The following is a 14111-nucleotide window of genomic DNA, read 5'->3' as shown; positions in this document are numbered from 1 at the left end:
AATATAGTTTCTTCGATCGATCTGAAATTTTGCACAGTTGATATGGGACCAAAATGGAGCTCAAAAAGTATACAGGAGTTGGAGTTTTTCCATTTTTTATATTTTCCCATATAAACCGTGTACCAGGCTAATATACATATGTATGCAAAATGATCATCGGCAGAGGAAGCTCTCCGTTAATAACTGTGGAAGTGCCCATAGAACACAAAGCTCTACAGCAGGCTTTTTCTCCGCTGAGTAAAGTTCAAGACAATCCTATGGTATTCTGAAAAAATATTTTAAAAATAATTCAAATTTTTTGTCCAAAAATAAACATATTTACGAAGGTCTTTTTCTGTTTTGTTTCGTTTCAGATCTCTATCACCTTGACAAAGCGACGTTATCAATCAATCAGCTAATGGGGCAGCTGCGTGCATAAAAATCAGTAAAATTTCATAAAATTTCCCAAAAAAAAAAGACCCACAACAGTGAAGCAGAAAACGTCTCCCCTGCGGTCCACAAAGCATTCTGCAACACCCCGCGGAAGAACGTTTATGCCTCCTCGTAACGGGTCACTACCGAAGCAGAATGGTACTACGGTCTGTCATATTTTTACGACCACATCAAATACTGCTTCGCTGTCGTCATTGCGGTAGTTGCCGTTGTTGCTGTTGCTGCTGCAGCTCTGGGGAAGTCTGTTGCTACCAGCATCATCATCCGAGGACGGCCCACGGTCACCCAAGTGTAACACAATCTAGACCTCGATGCGGGACCTTCGCGCCAGCTGGTGTCCTGCTGCTGATGGCTACATTCAACCGCTCGCCACCGCCATCGTTGATGAAGATGATGAAAATATTAAGATAGAGGATGACGTCCCAAATGGAAATGCTTTTACTGCTTCCGCTGACGTCGTTGCCATATTGAGACATTCAGTAGTGGGGCACTGATAACCGACATTGAGTGAAAGTGTGCCAGCAAATCGGAAACGAGGCGAGAAGAAAAAAAAAAGAATCTCAACAAAGATTGTGCAACTGAGAGTAAACGAAAGACAAGCAAAATGTATCTAGTTAGGGAAAACCTGGTGATAAGTGATGTGGAGACGTCCTTGGGCACGGGATCCAAGGACGATGAACTGCTGGGAGCCCCATTTACCACCACCGGTGAGATGCGGTTCGGAGTCGGAATGGAACAGCTGGAGCTCAACTCTACCGAATTCGGGTCAAATGTTGTACAAGTAGGTGGAATTTTTTTTTTTATTATTGTTTATTTGCTTAATCAAAGAGATTCTTTGGTACAGTTATCAACTTTCTAGAACAGGTTATATCACAAGCTTTGAGCAACTCATGATGGCAAACATGATATTCCATGTCTTTCTAAAAATGTGGGAAACATTTACAGTATTTGAGTTTGGCTTGAAAGTTTAAGCCAACTAAAAGATAATAATTAAACAAACTTTATCAACTAAAAGATAATAATTAAACAAAGTTGATATAAAATCGATTTTGAAACATCAGATCTAAAGGTTACAAATCTTATGGTAGTAAAAAACTCCCAGATAAAAATCACAAATGAACTATGTACATAAGAAATAATCGCATGAAAGAATTCCGTTAGGAAGTACAATTAAATTTTTGGAAGAATTTTAAATAGAAATTTAGGAGGAATTCTCAATAGAACTACTACAGGAATTGCTGAAAGAAATTACCGTAGCTCAAGCCGTAGCTAAAGCTATATTCATTTAGAATCCGGAATGACAAAATCACGTATATCTTAGGGATGGAATTACAAACATAAAAGGTGAAGCCCTCAAAACAAAGGTTGTTTATTGTACTTTCATGGAAAAATATCATTGGAATTATTTATTTTTATTTTTCATACATTTTCTCACTTTTTCAGTGTTGACCTCTCCAAAAATCTGCACAACGGTGGTAAATTTTAGCAACAACCCCTTCCGCACGTTTGTTCAACAATCAGGTCATCTATGCAGAGTTCTGAGTGCCTTGACTAGTCTGACTAGGATTCCGAAGAAAAATTGCCAAACTTTTTCTTATTGCGAAATGAGGGGCAATTCAGTGAATTGAGAAGAGAAAACGCGAAATTTGAGTGTTTTTTCGTTGATAAACACTACCCTTCTGTGACGATACCACTGAACGTCTCCGGCTATCATGGCAGCTCATCAAAATAGGTAGAACCTCTACATATCCCTTGTGTGCGTTTTTGAAAAGCAGCACGCGATTCTTGAGGCTGTCATCCTTGTATGAATTGGTTTTCATCATCTTGTTGCGAAAAAACCATGCCCAGAGTTCGAACTTCTTGCCAAATCTTCAAATTCAAAGCAGATTTATCAATGAACCTAAGCTTTTTTCTTCAGAGGACACTTCCTTTTGCCATGGTTTACAACATCTGTGCACATAACACATAATGGTTTTGACGATATTAACATTTTTCGCGACTGTCGTACCTGACCACGCTAAATTTTCAACGTGTTTGTGCAAGATTTTTTTTTCCTCCTCTTGTCTTCAATCTGAAATAACTTTTCACTCGTTGCGAGAAAATCGATGAAATTTTCACCATTTAAGGACTAACATCTTAGAATCCCTGGGAAAAATCATTAGTATTGGTGCACTAGAAATGTTGTTAGTATGCGTAATGGCAAGAATTTGCAGCTGTCAAACATTGTTTACGTTTTCCATAAAAAATCAATCCATCAGCTCACCCATACAATTACAACGAAAGGAAAACTGGCCATATTTGCATGTTCGTCCCAAATAGTAGGGAAAGAACACTGTTGAGACAAGTATGCGATCACGATCAGTACAGCCAGCAAAGTGCATAATTGAATTCCGATTTTTATTGGTGATGAGATTAAATTGGCACTAATTGGCTAATTTTTAGCTTAAATCAAGTGAAATTATCCAGTGGCAGATAGATTAGACACTTGTGAACACTGAATATTTAGTGAGATTGACAAAAAATAAGTGTAAGTGGTTCTAATTAATGATTTGAAGTTGGCTAGTGGTGCGGGAGCTAGTGGTGAGGGGATGATGTTGCCTTGTCAACAATGTTTTCAATCGCACAATTTTGAACAAATAGTGCATCAATTGACGACAATTTGTGCTTTACATGTAGATTGGACATAAGGGAACAGCTTATTTTGATATTGTGTAGCTTCATAGCAGGTAAGTTTCATAAATTAAGAGTTTATTGCATGGCCCGGAATTACGGTGAAGTTTGCATATGTGGGCGTGATGTAAAGAATGGTAAGGGGTAGTGAGGGGGGTAGGAAGCCATCTTGACTGCCATTTTTGTACTTTGTTAAGTTTGTCCTTGAAGAGGATTAGTGTATGATCAGAGTGCTGCAAAAGAATGATGATTATGTTCATTGAGAGCGCCACTAGAAAATGTTACATGATTCCGGATTCTAAGTGAACATAGCTTTACTTCTGGATCAATATTCAACAAAAACTCCAGGCGAATTTTCCGTAGGGATTTTTAGAAGAACTGCTGATGAAATTTTAAGGAAAGTTTATTTTTTTTCTCTGTTCGGGACATAAACCACTGCGACCAATATTTGATCTATTATGGTATACCCCGTGTAATTTGTATAGTGCATGTCGCATTACTTTATAACCATTGAGAAGTTATAAAGTATTCGGTTTTGTTTACAGTAGTCATTTTAAACTTAATCGTAAGGAAGGATTCTGATTGATAGCTTCCGCTTTTAAAACGCTCTTTTTTCAGCCATAATCGGATCCCTTAACGAGAACGTCAAGAAATGATACCGATATTGACCATGCATCGGAACCCTAGTCCTTTCTGTTTCAAACCAGTGAACACCGAATAAAAGATTAGGAAAACTAACCCATTTTTTCTTGTTTCAAGATCCATCTCGGCCACACCTAAAACCGAGACCTATCACTTTCAACAAGATGTGAAATGTAATAAGGACCAAAATATTTTCCTTTGATTACTCAAATGTGCTGCTCCTCTAGCTGGAAGCAGTTAGGACTAGGGTTCGGTTTGGTAGATCTTTCGCTGCAACGCAACCCAAAAAGGTGATCTTACTCACGCTACGGGCTCCGTTAAAGATCGAGCATGTTTTAAACCCCCTAAACCATTCATCCTTCAGCACGGGTCGCCTGACACCTTGGATTGGGGTTACCTGTTTGGTGGACTTTTACCCCCGGAACAGGTGGTCCGTAGTGCTATTCTAAGCCGGCAACTCCTTCGCAGGAAGTCCGAATAAGGCGGAAGCGACTGCTCGCGACAAACGGGGCAAGCAATCGCAGAAGCGGGCGAGGCAACCGTCAGGCGAGGAGCTGTCTGGCGGTGCCCGCAAGGCCAGGCGAATCATTACCCCGAAAGTCGGTAATAATGCCGGAAGGTCGGACCCCAGCCAGGGTTCCCGGAAAGCTGGGAAGGGTGGGCCTGAAAAGGCTGGCCCGTCCCGAAACGATGGGAACAAGGGGTTGCGACCGCTAGTGGGCCCTCAACAGCCACAGAGTAGGGCGATCCAAGGGGAGGACCCCCCTTGGACGAAGGTAGAGCGGAAGAGGAAGAAGAAGGCGAATCCGCAGGTAGTAGCGCAGGAGCCAAGGCGTAGGAGGGCAGGTGCCAAGCGCGAGAAAGGCGACGCTATCGTCATCAAGACGGAACAGTCCAAGTACTCGGACGTCTTGAAGATGATGCGAAGCGAAGCCAAGCTTGAGGGTCTTGGAGCCGACGTACGCAGTATTAGACGTACTCGTACGGGCGAGATGATCCTGGAGCTGAAGCGCCAGAAGGAGCACAAGGGCGCCGCCTATAAGAGGCTGGCAGAAGAGGTCCTTGGCGAGGGTGTGCAGGTGAGGGCTCTGACACATGAGGCGACTCCGAAGGTCAAGGACATCGATGAGATCACCGAAGTGGAAGAGCTCGTCACGGCACTGCGGCAACAGTGCGATGTGCAGGTGGCCGCCGCAGCCTTTAAGCTACGGAAAGGGCCAGCAGGGACACAGATAGCCTTGGTTCAGCTACCTGTGGCGGACGTCAAAAAGTCCGTTAAAGTAGGGAGCATAAAGGTGGGTTGGTGTGTATGTCACCTGACATTCCACGAGCCACCAGAGGTTTGCTTCAGGTGTCTGGAACCAGGACACAAGTCGTGGGACTGCAAAGGCCCCGACAGGCGCAAACTGTGCAGGCGATGCGGCGCTGAAGGTCATAAGGCCCAAAGCTGCACGAGTCCGCCCATCTGCATGATCTGTACCGGGAAATCCTCGAACAACAGACATCCGATGGGTGGCCCAAGGTGCCCGGCCTTCAAGAAAGCCGCAGTGAACAACAAATCACAGTGCAGGTAACGCAGCTGAACCTGAACCACTGTGATGCGGCTCAGCAACTGCTTTGTCAGGCAGTTTCTGAGTGGGAGACGGATATCGCCATCATATCGGACCCATACCGAGTACCCGCCGGCAACGGCAACTGGGTCGCGGATGGGACCAGAAAAATGGCGGCGATATGGACGACGGGTAAATACCCCGTTCAGGAGTTGGTGTCTACTACCTATGAGGGCTTCGTGGTCGCCAAAGTAAACGGAGTCTTCTTCTGTAGCTGTTATGCGCCTCCGCGGTGGCCGATCGAGCAGTTCACGCAAATGCTGGACCGCTTAACGACCGTGCTAACAGGGCGAAGGCCGGTGGTAATAGCGGGTGATTTTAATGCCTGGGCTGTGGAATGGGGAAGCCGTTTCACGAACCAGCGGGGTCAGATCCTGCTAGAAACACTGGCCATCTTAGATGTCGACTTGGCTAATGTCGGTACCAAGAGTACCTTTAGTCGAAACGGAGCGGAGTCAATTATTGACGTGACCTTTTGTAGTCCTGGCCTAACAAGTAGTTCGAACTGGAGAGTAGATGATGGCTACACTCACAGCGACCACCTGGCGGTTCGCTACAGTATCGACTACAATAACAGCAGACAGCGGATAGAAGAAGAGGCGGCTAGGCCAAGGCCAAGCCCTCGCAGGTGGAAGACATCATACTTCGACGAAGGGGTATTTAGGGAGGCGCTCCGCCGTGAGCGAAACTTAATCGGTTTAGACGGCGACGAGCTGGTAGCGGTGCTCTCACGTGCGTGTGATGCGACCATGCCTAGGCGAGTCCACCCTAGAAATGGGAGGCCACCGGCTTACTGGTGGACCGACGCGATTGCGGACCTGCGCCGCGCCTGCCTAAGGGCTAGGCGGCGGATGCAGCGAGCACGATCAGAGGAAGAGCGAAACGAACGGCGGGTGGTGTTCGCCGCTGCAAAAGCCGCGCTTAAGACCGAGATAAGAGCAAGCAAAAAGGCCTGCTTTGAGGGTCTCTGTCAGAGTGCCAATACGAACCCGTGGGGTGACGCCTACAGGATTGTTATGGCCAAGACGAGAGGTGTGATGGCTCCTACAGAGCAATCTCCAGAGATGTTGGAAGGGATCATTGGAGGACTTTTTCCGCGTCATGATCCTAGTCCTTGGCCTCCTTTCGTAGGACAGCCGGGGGCTGGGGCTGGCGATGAGGAGAGGGTCACCGATGTGGAACTTGCGGGGATAGCTAAGTCCCTTAGCGTAGGTAAGGCCCCAGGTCCGGACGGAGTTCCGAACCTAGCCTTAAAAGTAGCTATTGCAGAGGCTCCCGAGATGTTCAGGTCTGCTATGCAGAAATGCCTGGACGAGGGAGTTTTCCCAGAAGCTTGGAAGAGGCAGAGCCTGGTACTATTGCCAAAGGCGGGGAAACCACCCGGAGACCCGTCGGCATATAGACCAATATGCTTGATTGACACGGCGGGGAAGGTGTTCGAAAAGATCATCCTCAATAGAATGTTGCGGTTCACCGAGGGCGAAAATGGTCTTTCGAGTAACCAGTACGGCTTCCGGAAGGGGAGGTCCACCGTAGACGCTATCTTGTCGGTTACAAAAACCGCCGAGAAAGCACTCGAGCCTAAGAGGAGGGGAATACGCTTTTGCGCGGTAGTGACTCTGGATGTAAGGAATGCGTTTAATAGCGCCAGCTGGTCTGCTATTGCCGATGCGCTCTTGCGTCTGGGGATACCGGAGTACCTGTACAAGATTCTCGGAAGTTACTTTCAGAATCGTGTACTAGTCTACGACACGGAGGTGGGTCGGAAGTGCTTTCACATAACCTCAGGAGTCCCGCAAGGTTCCATCCTGGGTCCGGTGTTATGGAATGTCATGTACGACGAGGTGTTGAGGTTAGAGTATCCAGTGGGAGTGGTGATTGTCGGATTTGCCGACGACATTACGCTCGAAGTCTATGGTGAAACGATCGAGGAGGTAAAGTTGACTACCAACCACTCGATCAAGGTTGTGGAGGCGTGGATGCGGTCCAGGAAACTGGAGCTGGCTCACCACAAGACAGAGGTGACGGTTGTTAACAACCTGAAGTCGGAGCAGCAGACGGAGATCAGTGTAGGAGACTGTACTATCCTGTCAAAGCGCTCCGTCAAACACTTGGGCGTGATGATCGACGATAAGCTTACCTTCGGTAGCCACGTCGATTATGCCTGTAAAAGAGCCTCCACAGCTATTGCGGCACTGTCCCGGATGATGTCCAATAGCTCTGCGGTGTACGCCAGTAAGCGCAAGCTTCTGGCTAGTGTTGCTACATCCATACTTAGGTATGGCGGCCCGGCGTGGGGCACCGCGCTAAGTACTAAATGCTACCGACGGAAGCTGGAAAGTACTTACAGGCTTATGTGCCTGAGGGTTGCGAGCGCGTACCGTACCGTGTCACACGACGCTCTCTGCGTCATTACTGGTATGGTGCCTATCAGCATTCTTATCAGTGAGGACATGGAGTGCTTCGAAATGCGCGGCACAAGAGGCATACGCAGGACTGTCAGGATGGCCTCTATGGTCAAATGGCAGCGCGCGTGGGACAGTTCCACCAAAGGAAGGTGGACCTATAGGTTGATACCGAGGGTAGATAGTTGGATTAATAGGCGCCATGGGGAAGTCACATTCCACCTGACACAGGTCCTTACAGGTCATGGTTGCTTCCGACAGTATCTACACCGTTTCGGGCATGCGGATTCTCCCGAATGCCCAGTGTGCAATGGTTTAGAGGAAACGGCGGAACACGTTTTGTTCGTGTGCCCGCGTTTTCGCACAATGCGTGACCGCATGCTTGCCACATGCGGGGAGGACACAACTCCGGACAACTTGGTCCAGAGGATGTGTAGGGATGAGTTTGGCTGGAACGCCGTTTCAACGGCTATTACCCACATCGTCTAGGAGCTACAGAGGAGGTGGCGCGTGGACTCAGAGAATGGCTAGTCCAGATGCAGTACAAGAGGTGGTCCAGGGGTTCGGAGTCGGCTTCGTAGGTCATACCGGTGCCCTGCGGTCGAGATCGACCCTTACAACGATTAAGTGGCCGCGGAGAGGAAGTCCCGGTAGTGGTGCTGTCGTGGCGTCGGTCTACTGGGTTGGATCCGAGCCCGCGGTTGGAAAGGGGTCCCCGGCAAGGGTCGGGGTAGGTGAGATCCTGCTGTCTGCAACCTACGGGTGCATCTGATAGGGCCTGAAGGGTAGTGATACCCTTCCTTACGGGCAGGTCAGATCGGGTTGCACGTGGGCATCAGTTCTTGATGTCCGCTCAGCAGTAGGGCGCGGGCGGGGTTGACCCTGCCCGCCTTCCGAGGACAAAGGGAGTGGCGAGGACCACTCGGGAAACTGGCTAAGCGCCAGCATGCTACCGTGATGGACTCTCCAAAGCGAGTCATCGATGTTCGTTGCTGCAGGCTACGCAGCTAACCTTGTGGGTGCGATGTGCACTAGCCCCTCTCTGAAGCAATACCTTCTTGGTGGTTCCGGAGAGACGTAGGGTTTGGCGACCATAGGAATGGTTTAGTGGGTACGAGGAGAGAGTAGTCCTGGATTTTACTTTTTTTGTAGAAGACGGCCTGTCAGACCTACACTACCCCAACCTTCTGTTAGGGTGTCTGTTGAGCAGATTATCCCCCTATGGTTTAGAAGGAAAAAAAAAAGCCGGCAACTACACGGGCCTTAAGGAAAGTTAATGGATAACTTGCTTAATGAATATGTGACGGAATTTTTTGGAAAAACTGTTTAAGGAACTCCCACAGAATCTAATGTAGGAACTCGAACTTGTTGAGAGCTTATGGACAATTTTTCGAAGGATTTCTTTGTGCTTTTCTCACAACATGCCCTGCTGATCGTATCCTTCCAACTTTTGCGACCTTCCGGATGCTAGATTCGCCGTAGAGTGCAGAGAGCTCGTGGATCAATCTTCGCCGCCACACACCGTTCTCCTGCACTCCGCCAAAGATGGTCCTAAGCACCCGTCGGTCGAACACTTCGAGTGCTTGCTCGAGAGCTTCGAGCATAGTCCAGGTCTCGTGACCGTAGATAACTACCGGTCTTATCAGCGTTTTGTACATGGTACATTTGGTGCGAGGGTGAATCTTTTTCGACCGCAGATTTTCGTGGAGCCCATAGGCTTTCACTTATGATGCGTTTTCATATTCCGCGGTTAACGTTGTTGTCTGCCGTTAATAAGGACCGGAGGTATATGAAATCCTCCACCATTTCGAAAGTGTCCCCATCTATCGTAACACTGCTGCCTAGCCTTGCCCTGTCGTTCGTGATTCCGCCTCCCAGCATGTACTTCGTTTTCGACGCGTTCACCGCTAGTTCGACCTTTACTGCTTCACGTTTAAGGCGGGTGTACAGTTCTGCCACCGTTCCAAATGCTCTATCAGGTATCAGAAAGCCGGCTCCAGAGGCACGTTATCTTCTATTGGGGACATTTGTGCCATCGCCAATATAATAGCCTATTTCATCATCTACCTGAGGGAAAAGGAAGGAAATAAGGATAAAGATGGGGAAAAGGACAGGTAGGGAAATAGGAAAAGTACCCTGGAAGAGGATACTAACGCATAAGCATACCACAATGGATTCAAACAGCGCCCTGAAAAGGGCACTGTAATAACGCATAAAGCGAAAAAGCACCTACAGTTCTTTACCACAGCGGGTTGAGAACAACAGAATATCATGAATATTCAGGTCTTTGAAGTCAGTTTCACTTAATAAGTGTTTACCGAATATTCGGAAACGCAGTTGCGCAAAAACTGGACAGTTACATATCAAATGATTCGAAGTTCCATAATCGGATTAACAGCTATAACATGCAAATGAATCAGCTTGCTCAATATTCGCCATGTGATAGCTGAGTCGGCAGTGGCCAGTCAATGCTTTGACCAGAATGCTGCAATTCTTTTTTTTTTTTTTTTTTATAAAATGAGAAAATCTGCAACAGATACCCAAGAGGTGATGTGGGGATCGACCTACTAAAAACTCATTCTCTCTCTTCCTTACCTTCGCGGTACGCCCGTTAGGGATGACTTCGAGAAAGGGGGGACCGTTCATGAGTACACTCTAATAATAAGCGTTCCACCAGCTACCGCCTTAAGTTGTTTACTCTCCACTGGAGGCTCGGGTCCTGGTTAGTACTTAGACTACCCGTTGAACTCAAGATCCTGGATGGGGAAGGGGGGCCAACTCAACTAGCTGTTGTTCGGCTCGCCATTTACTCTGTAGTTCAAGTACGATTCGAGAAACCGTGGAAGTAACGGAGTCCCACTTGTCCGCCTCCATACACATCCTTTCAACAATGTTGTCAGGCGTGATATCTCTACCGCATACCTCCTGCATACTCGACCTTTGCTCCACGAAACGTGGATATTCAAAGAGCACATGCTCCGCGGTCTCGTCGCAGTCTGCACACTCCGGACATGCGGGGGAGCCTGCGTTTTCGGATCTGTGCAGATACCACCTAAAGCACCCATGGCCAGACAGAAATTGAGTCAAGTGAAAATTCACCTCGCCATGGGGCCTGCTCGTCCACTTGGACACGCTCGGTATGAGCCTGTGTGTCCATCTACCCTTGCTGGAGGAATCCCATTCGCTCTGCCACTTCAGCATAGACGAGGTTCTGGCGATACGCCTCGCACCTCTTATGCCGCGTCGCTCGAAGCATTCTTCATCCTCTGCCACCACTAAAGCTATGGGCATCATGCCCGCTAGTACACATACCGCGTCCTTTGAGACCGTGCGGTATGCGCTCACCACCCTAAGGCACATCAGCCTGTGGGTACTCTCAAGTCGCTTCACGTTTCGGTTAACCACTAGCGCCTTCGACCATGCAGCGGCGCCATACCGTAGTATGGAGACCGCTACTGCCGCGAGCAGCTGACGCTTACTCGAGACAATTGCCGAGCTGTTTGACATTATCTTTGACAATGCCATTATCGCCATGCTTGCCCGTTTGCAGGCATATTCTACGTGGCTTCCGAATTTCAGCTTATCGTCGATCATGACCCCCAATTGCTTCAGTGAGCGCTTAGAGTTGATCGTGCATCCACCTGTGGTGACCACTGCCTGCTGTGCAATTCTGCTTTGACAGATTTGTAAGATACTTCGCCATGACTCAGTACAATACAATTTGGTTTGACGACATGACTCCCAACTATTCCAGTATTGTCTGTGTTGAGTAGCAGCCCAGGTGTGAATCTGAAGCTTTACCCAACACTTCGATATCGGAATAGCTGGCTCAGGGCCAATGAAGTCATGTGATGCTCCAGAGCGAGCTAACTCATCAGCCAATTCATTTCCAGCGATGGAAAAATGGCCAGGCACCCATACATAATGAACAGCGTTTGCTGAATTCAGCTCCTCGATTTGAGTTCGACAAGCGATAACTATCTTCGACCTGGAGTTGGCCGAAGCAAATGCTTTAATACCAACTAACAATGCTAGGTAGACGTTGGCAAAACCATAAGTAGGAAAACCGCTATTATTGAGTTGCTTCAATAGCGTATCTGCTACGAGATTCCACAAAAGCGGTGATAAGACTCCCCCTTGGGTGCAACCACAAACACTCAATTTCCTAATCCCTGCTAGACGCCATGTCGAGAAGAGATATCGGTTTTTGAGCATTTGGTGAATCCAATTGGAAATCATTGGAGATATACCATGACTCCGTGTGGCAATATGGCATCGAAAGGCACATTGTCAAAGGCACCCTCGGTATCTAAGCAATTTAATCCGACCTTTACTGTTTCACGTTTAAGGCGGGTGTACAGTTCTGCCACCGTTCCAAATGTTCTAGCAATAATATCCATATCATCCGCAAAACACACAAATTGGCCGGATTTCTTGAAGATCGTACCCCGGCTGTTAAGCCCGGCTCGTCGCATAACACCTTCCAGGGCGATGTTGAATAGTAGGCATGAAAGTCCATAACTTTGTCGTAGTCCCCGTCGAGATTCGAATGAACTGGATAGTTCACCCGAAATCCTTACGCTGTTCTGTACACCGTCCATCGTTGCTCTTACCAGTCTGGTAAGCTTCCCGGGAAAGCTTTTCTCGTCCATGATTTTCCATAGCTCTGTGCGATCGATACTGTCGTATGCCACCTTGAAGTCGATGAACAGGTGGTGCGTTGGGACCTGGTATTCACGGCATTTCTGGAGGGTTTGCCGTACGGTGAAGATCTGGCCCGTTGTCGACCGGCCGTCGATGAAACCGACTTGGTAACTTCCCACGAACTCATTTATTTTAGGTGAAAGACGACAAAAGATGGTCTGGGATTGCACTTTGTAGGCAGCATTTAAAATGGTGATCGTTCAAAAGTTCTCACAAATTACCTTGTCGCCTTTCTTGTAGATGGGACAGATTATTCCTTCCTTCCACTCCTCCAGTAGCTGTTCGGTTTCCCAGATCTTGACCACTATCTGGTGTAGACAGGTGGCTAACTTTTCCGGGCACATCTTGATGAGTTCTGCTGCGATACCGTCCTTACCAGCCGCTTTGTTGTTTTTGAGCTGGTGGATGGCATCCTTAACTTCCCTCAGTGTGGGAGTTGGTTCGTTCCCGTCCTCTGCTGCACCAACATAGTCATTTCCTCCGCTGCCTTGATCCGCCGTGCCTACATTCTCTTCGCCATTCAGGTGCTTGTCGAAGTGCTGCTTCCACCTTTCGATCACCTCTCGTTTGTCCGTCAGAAGGCTCCCGTCTTTATCCCTGCAGATTTCGGCTTGCGGCACGCAGCCTTTGCGGGATGCGTTGAGCTTCTGGTAGAACTCACGTGTTTCTTGTAAACGGCACAGCAGTTCCATTTCCTCGCACTCCGCTTCTTCCAGGCGGCGCTTTTTCTCCTGGAAGAGACGGGCTGCTTCCGCTTCTGTCTCTATCGCTCCACATTCTATCGGGTTCCATGCTGCAGCATTACCGCCCGCGCTGCATCCTAATCCTCCAGAACCGCTCTGCAATCCTCGTCGAACCAATCGTTTCGTCGACTCCGTTCTACGTACCCGATAGTGCTCTCGGCTGCGTTGTTGATGGCTGCTTTGACTGTACTCCAGCAGTCCTCTAGAGGGGCCACATCGAGCACATCCTCGTCCGGCAACGCTGCCTCGAGATTCTGCGCGTATGCGGTGGCGACATTCGGTTGCTTCAGTCGCTCTAGATCGTACCGGGGCGGCCGCCGGTAATGTACGTTGTTAATAACGGAGAGTTTTGGGCGCAGTTTAACCATCACCATGTAGTGATCAGAGTCGATATTAGCGCCACGATAGGTCCTGACGTCGATAATGTCGGAGAAGTGCCGTCCATCAATCAGAACGTGGTCGATTTGCTGCTGTTTATTTTGAGAAATTCGAGTTTAGGTATTTTTCGCCACACAAAATGAAATGATTTTACTCCTGACGAATTTCGCGCCAACTCGACCAACGGTTGGCAGCACCCTCTCAGAATCGAACGAAACTTTGTGGGCATAAACAATAGATCTTTCTAAGCAACTTTGCATATTTTGTTTTTCGAAATTTTCCAAGAGTAACATTTTAAGAGGGCTCAATTTTTTTTCATAGATTTTTTGCAAATCGATGTAACTCAAAAATGACAAGACCTACAAAAAAGTGTTGCATGGCGGACTATCGTGAAATTCCATGAAGTTTTTTAGAAAAAATATCCAAAAAATAAAAAATTATTTCCTACACTGAAAAATAAAGGTTTTAAAAATTTAAATCGATATTACAAAAAAAAAAACCCTATGTTTTTAAATCGATGATTTTTT

The 14111-nt window shown here is 47.6% G+C and overlaps 1 protein-coding gene across 1 annotated transcript in view; it reads left to right on the top strand.

The window, feature by feature from the left end:
* Positions 1–465: 465 nt before the first annotated feature.
* The window catches only part of LOC115261363 (cardioacceleratory peptide receptor), a 142614-nt gene continuing 128968 nt past the window's right edge, over positions 466–14111 (top strand). The window contains exon 1 of the mRNA XM_062856357.1: positions 466–1213. Coding sequence (XP_062712341.1) covers positions 1037–1213 — 177 coding nt within the window. The 5' untranslated portion in view covers positions 466–1036. The remainder of the gene's footprint in view (positions 1214–14111) is intronic.

Source organism: Aedes albopictus, chromosome 3, assembly GCF_035046485.1.
Source record: "Aedes albopictus strain Foshan chromosome 3, AalbF5, whole genome shotgun sequence".
Classification (NCBI taxonomy): domain Eukaryota; kingdom Metazoa; phylum Arthropoda; class Insecta; order Diptera; family Culicidae; genus Aedes; species Aedes albopictus.
Note: the sequence above shows the minus strand (reverse complement) of the source record. Positions and strands in the feature narration are given on the sequence as shown.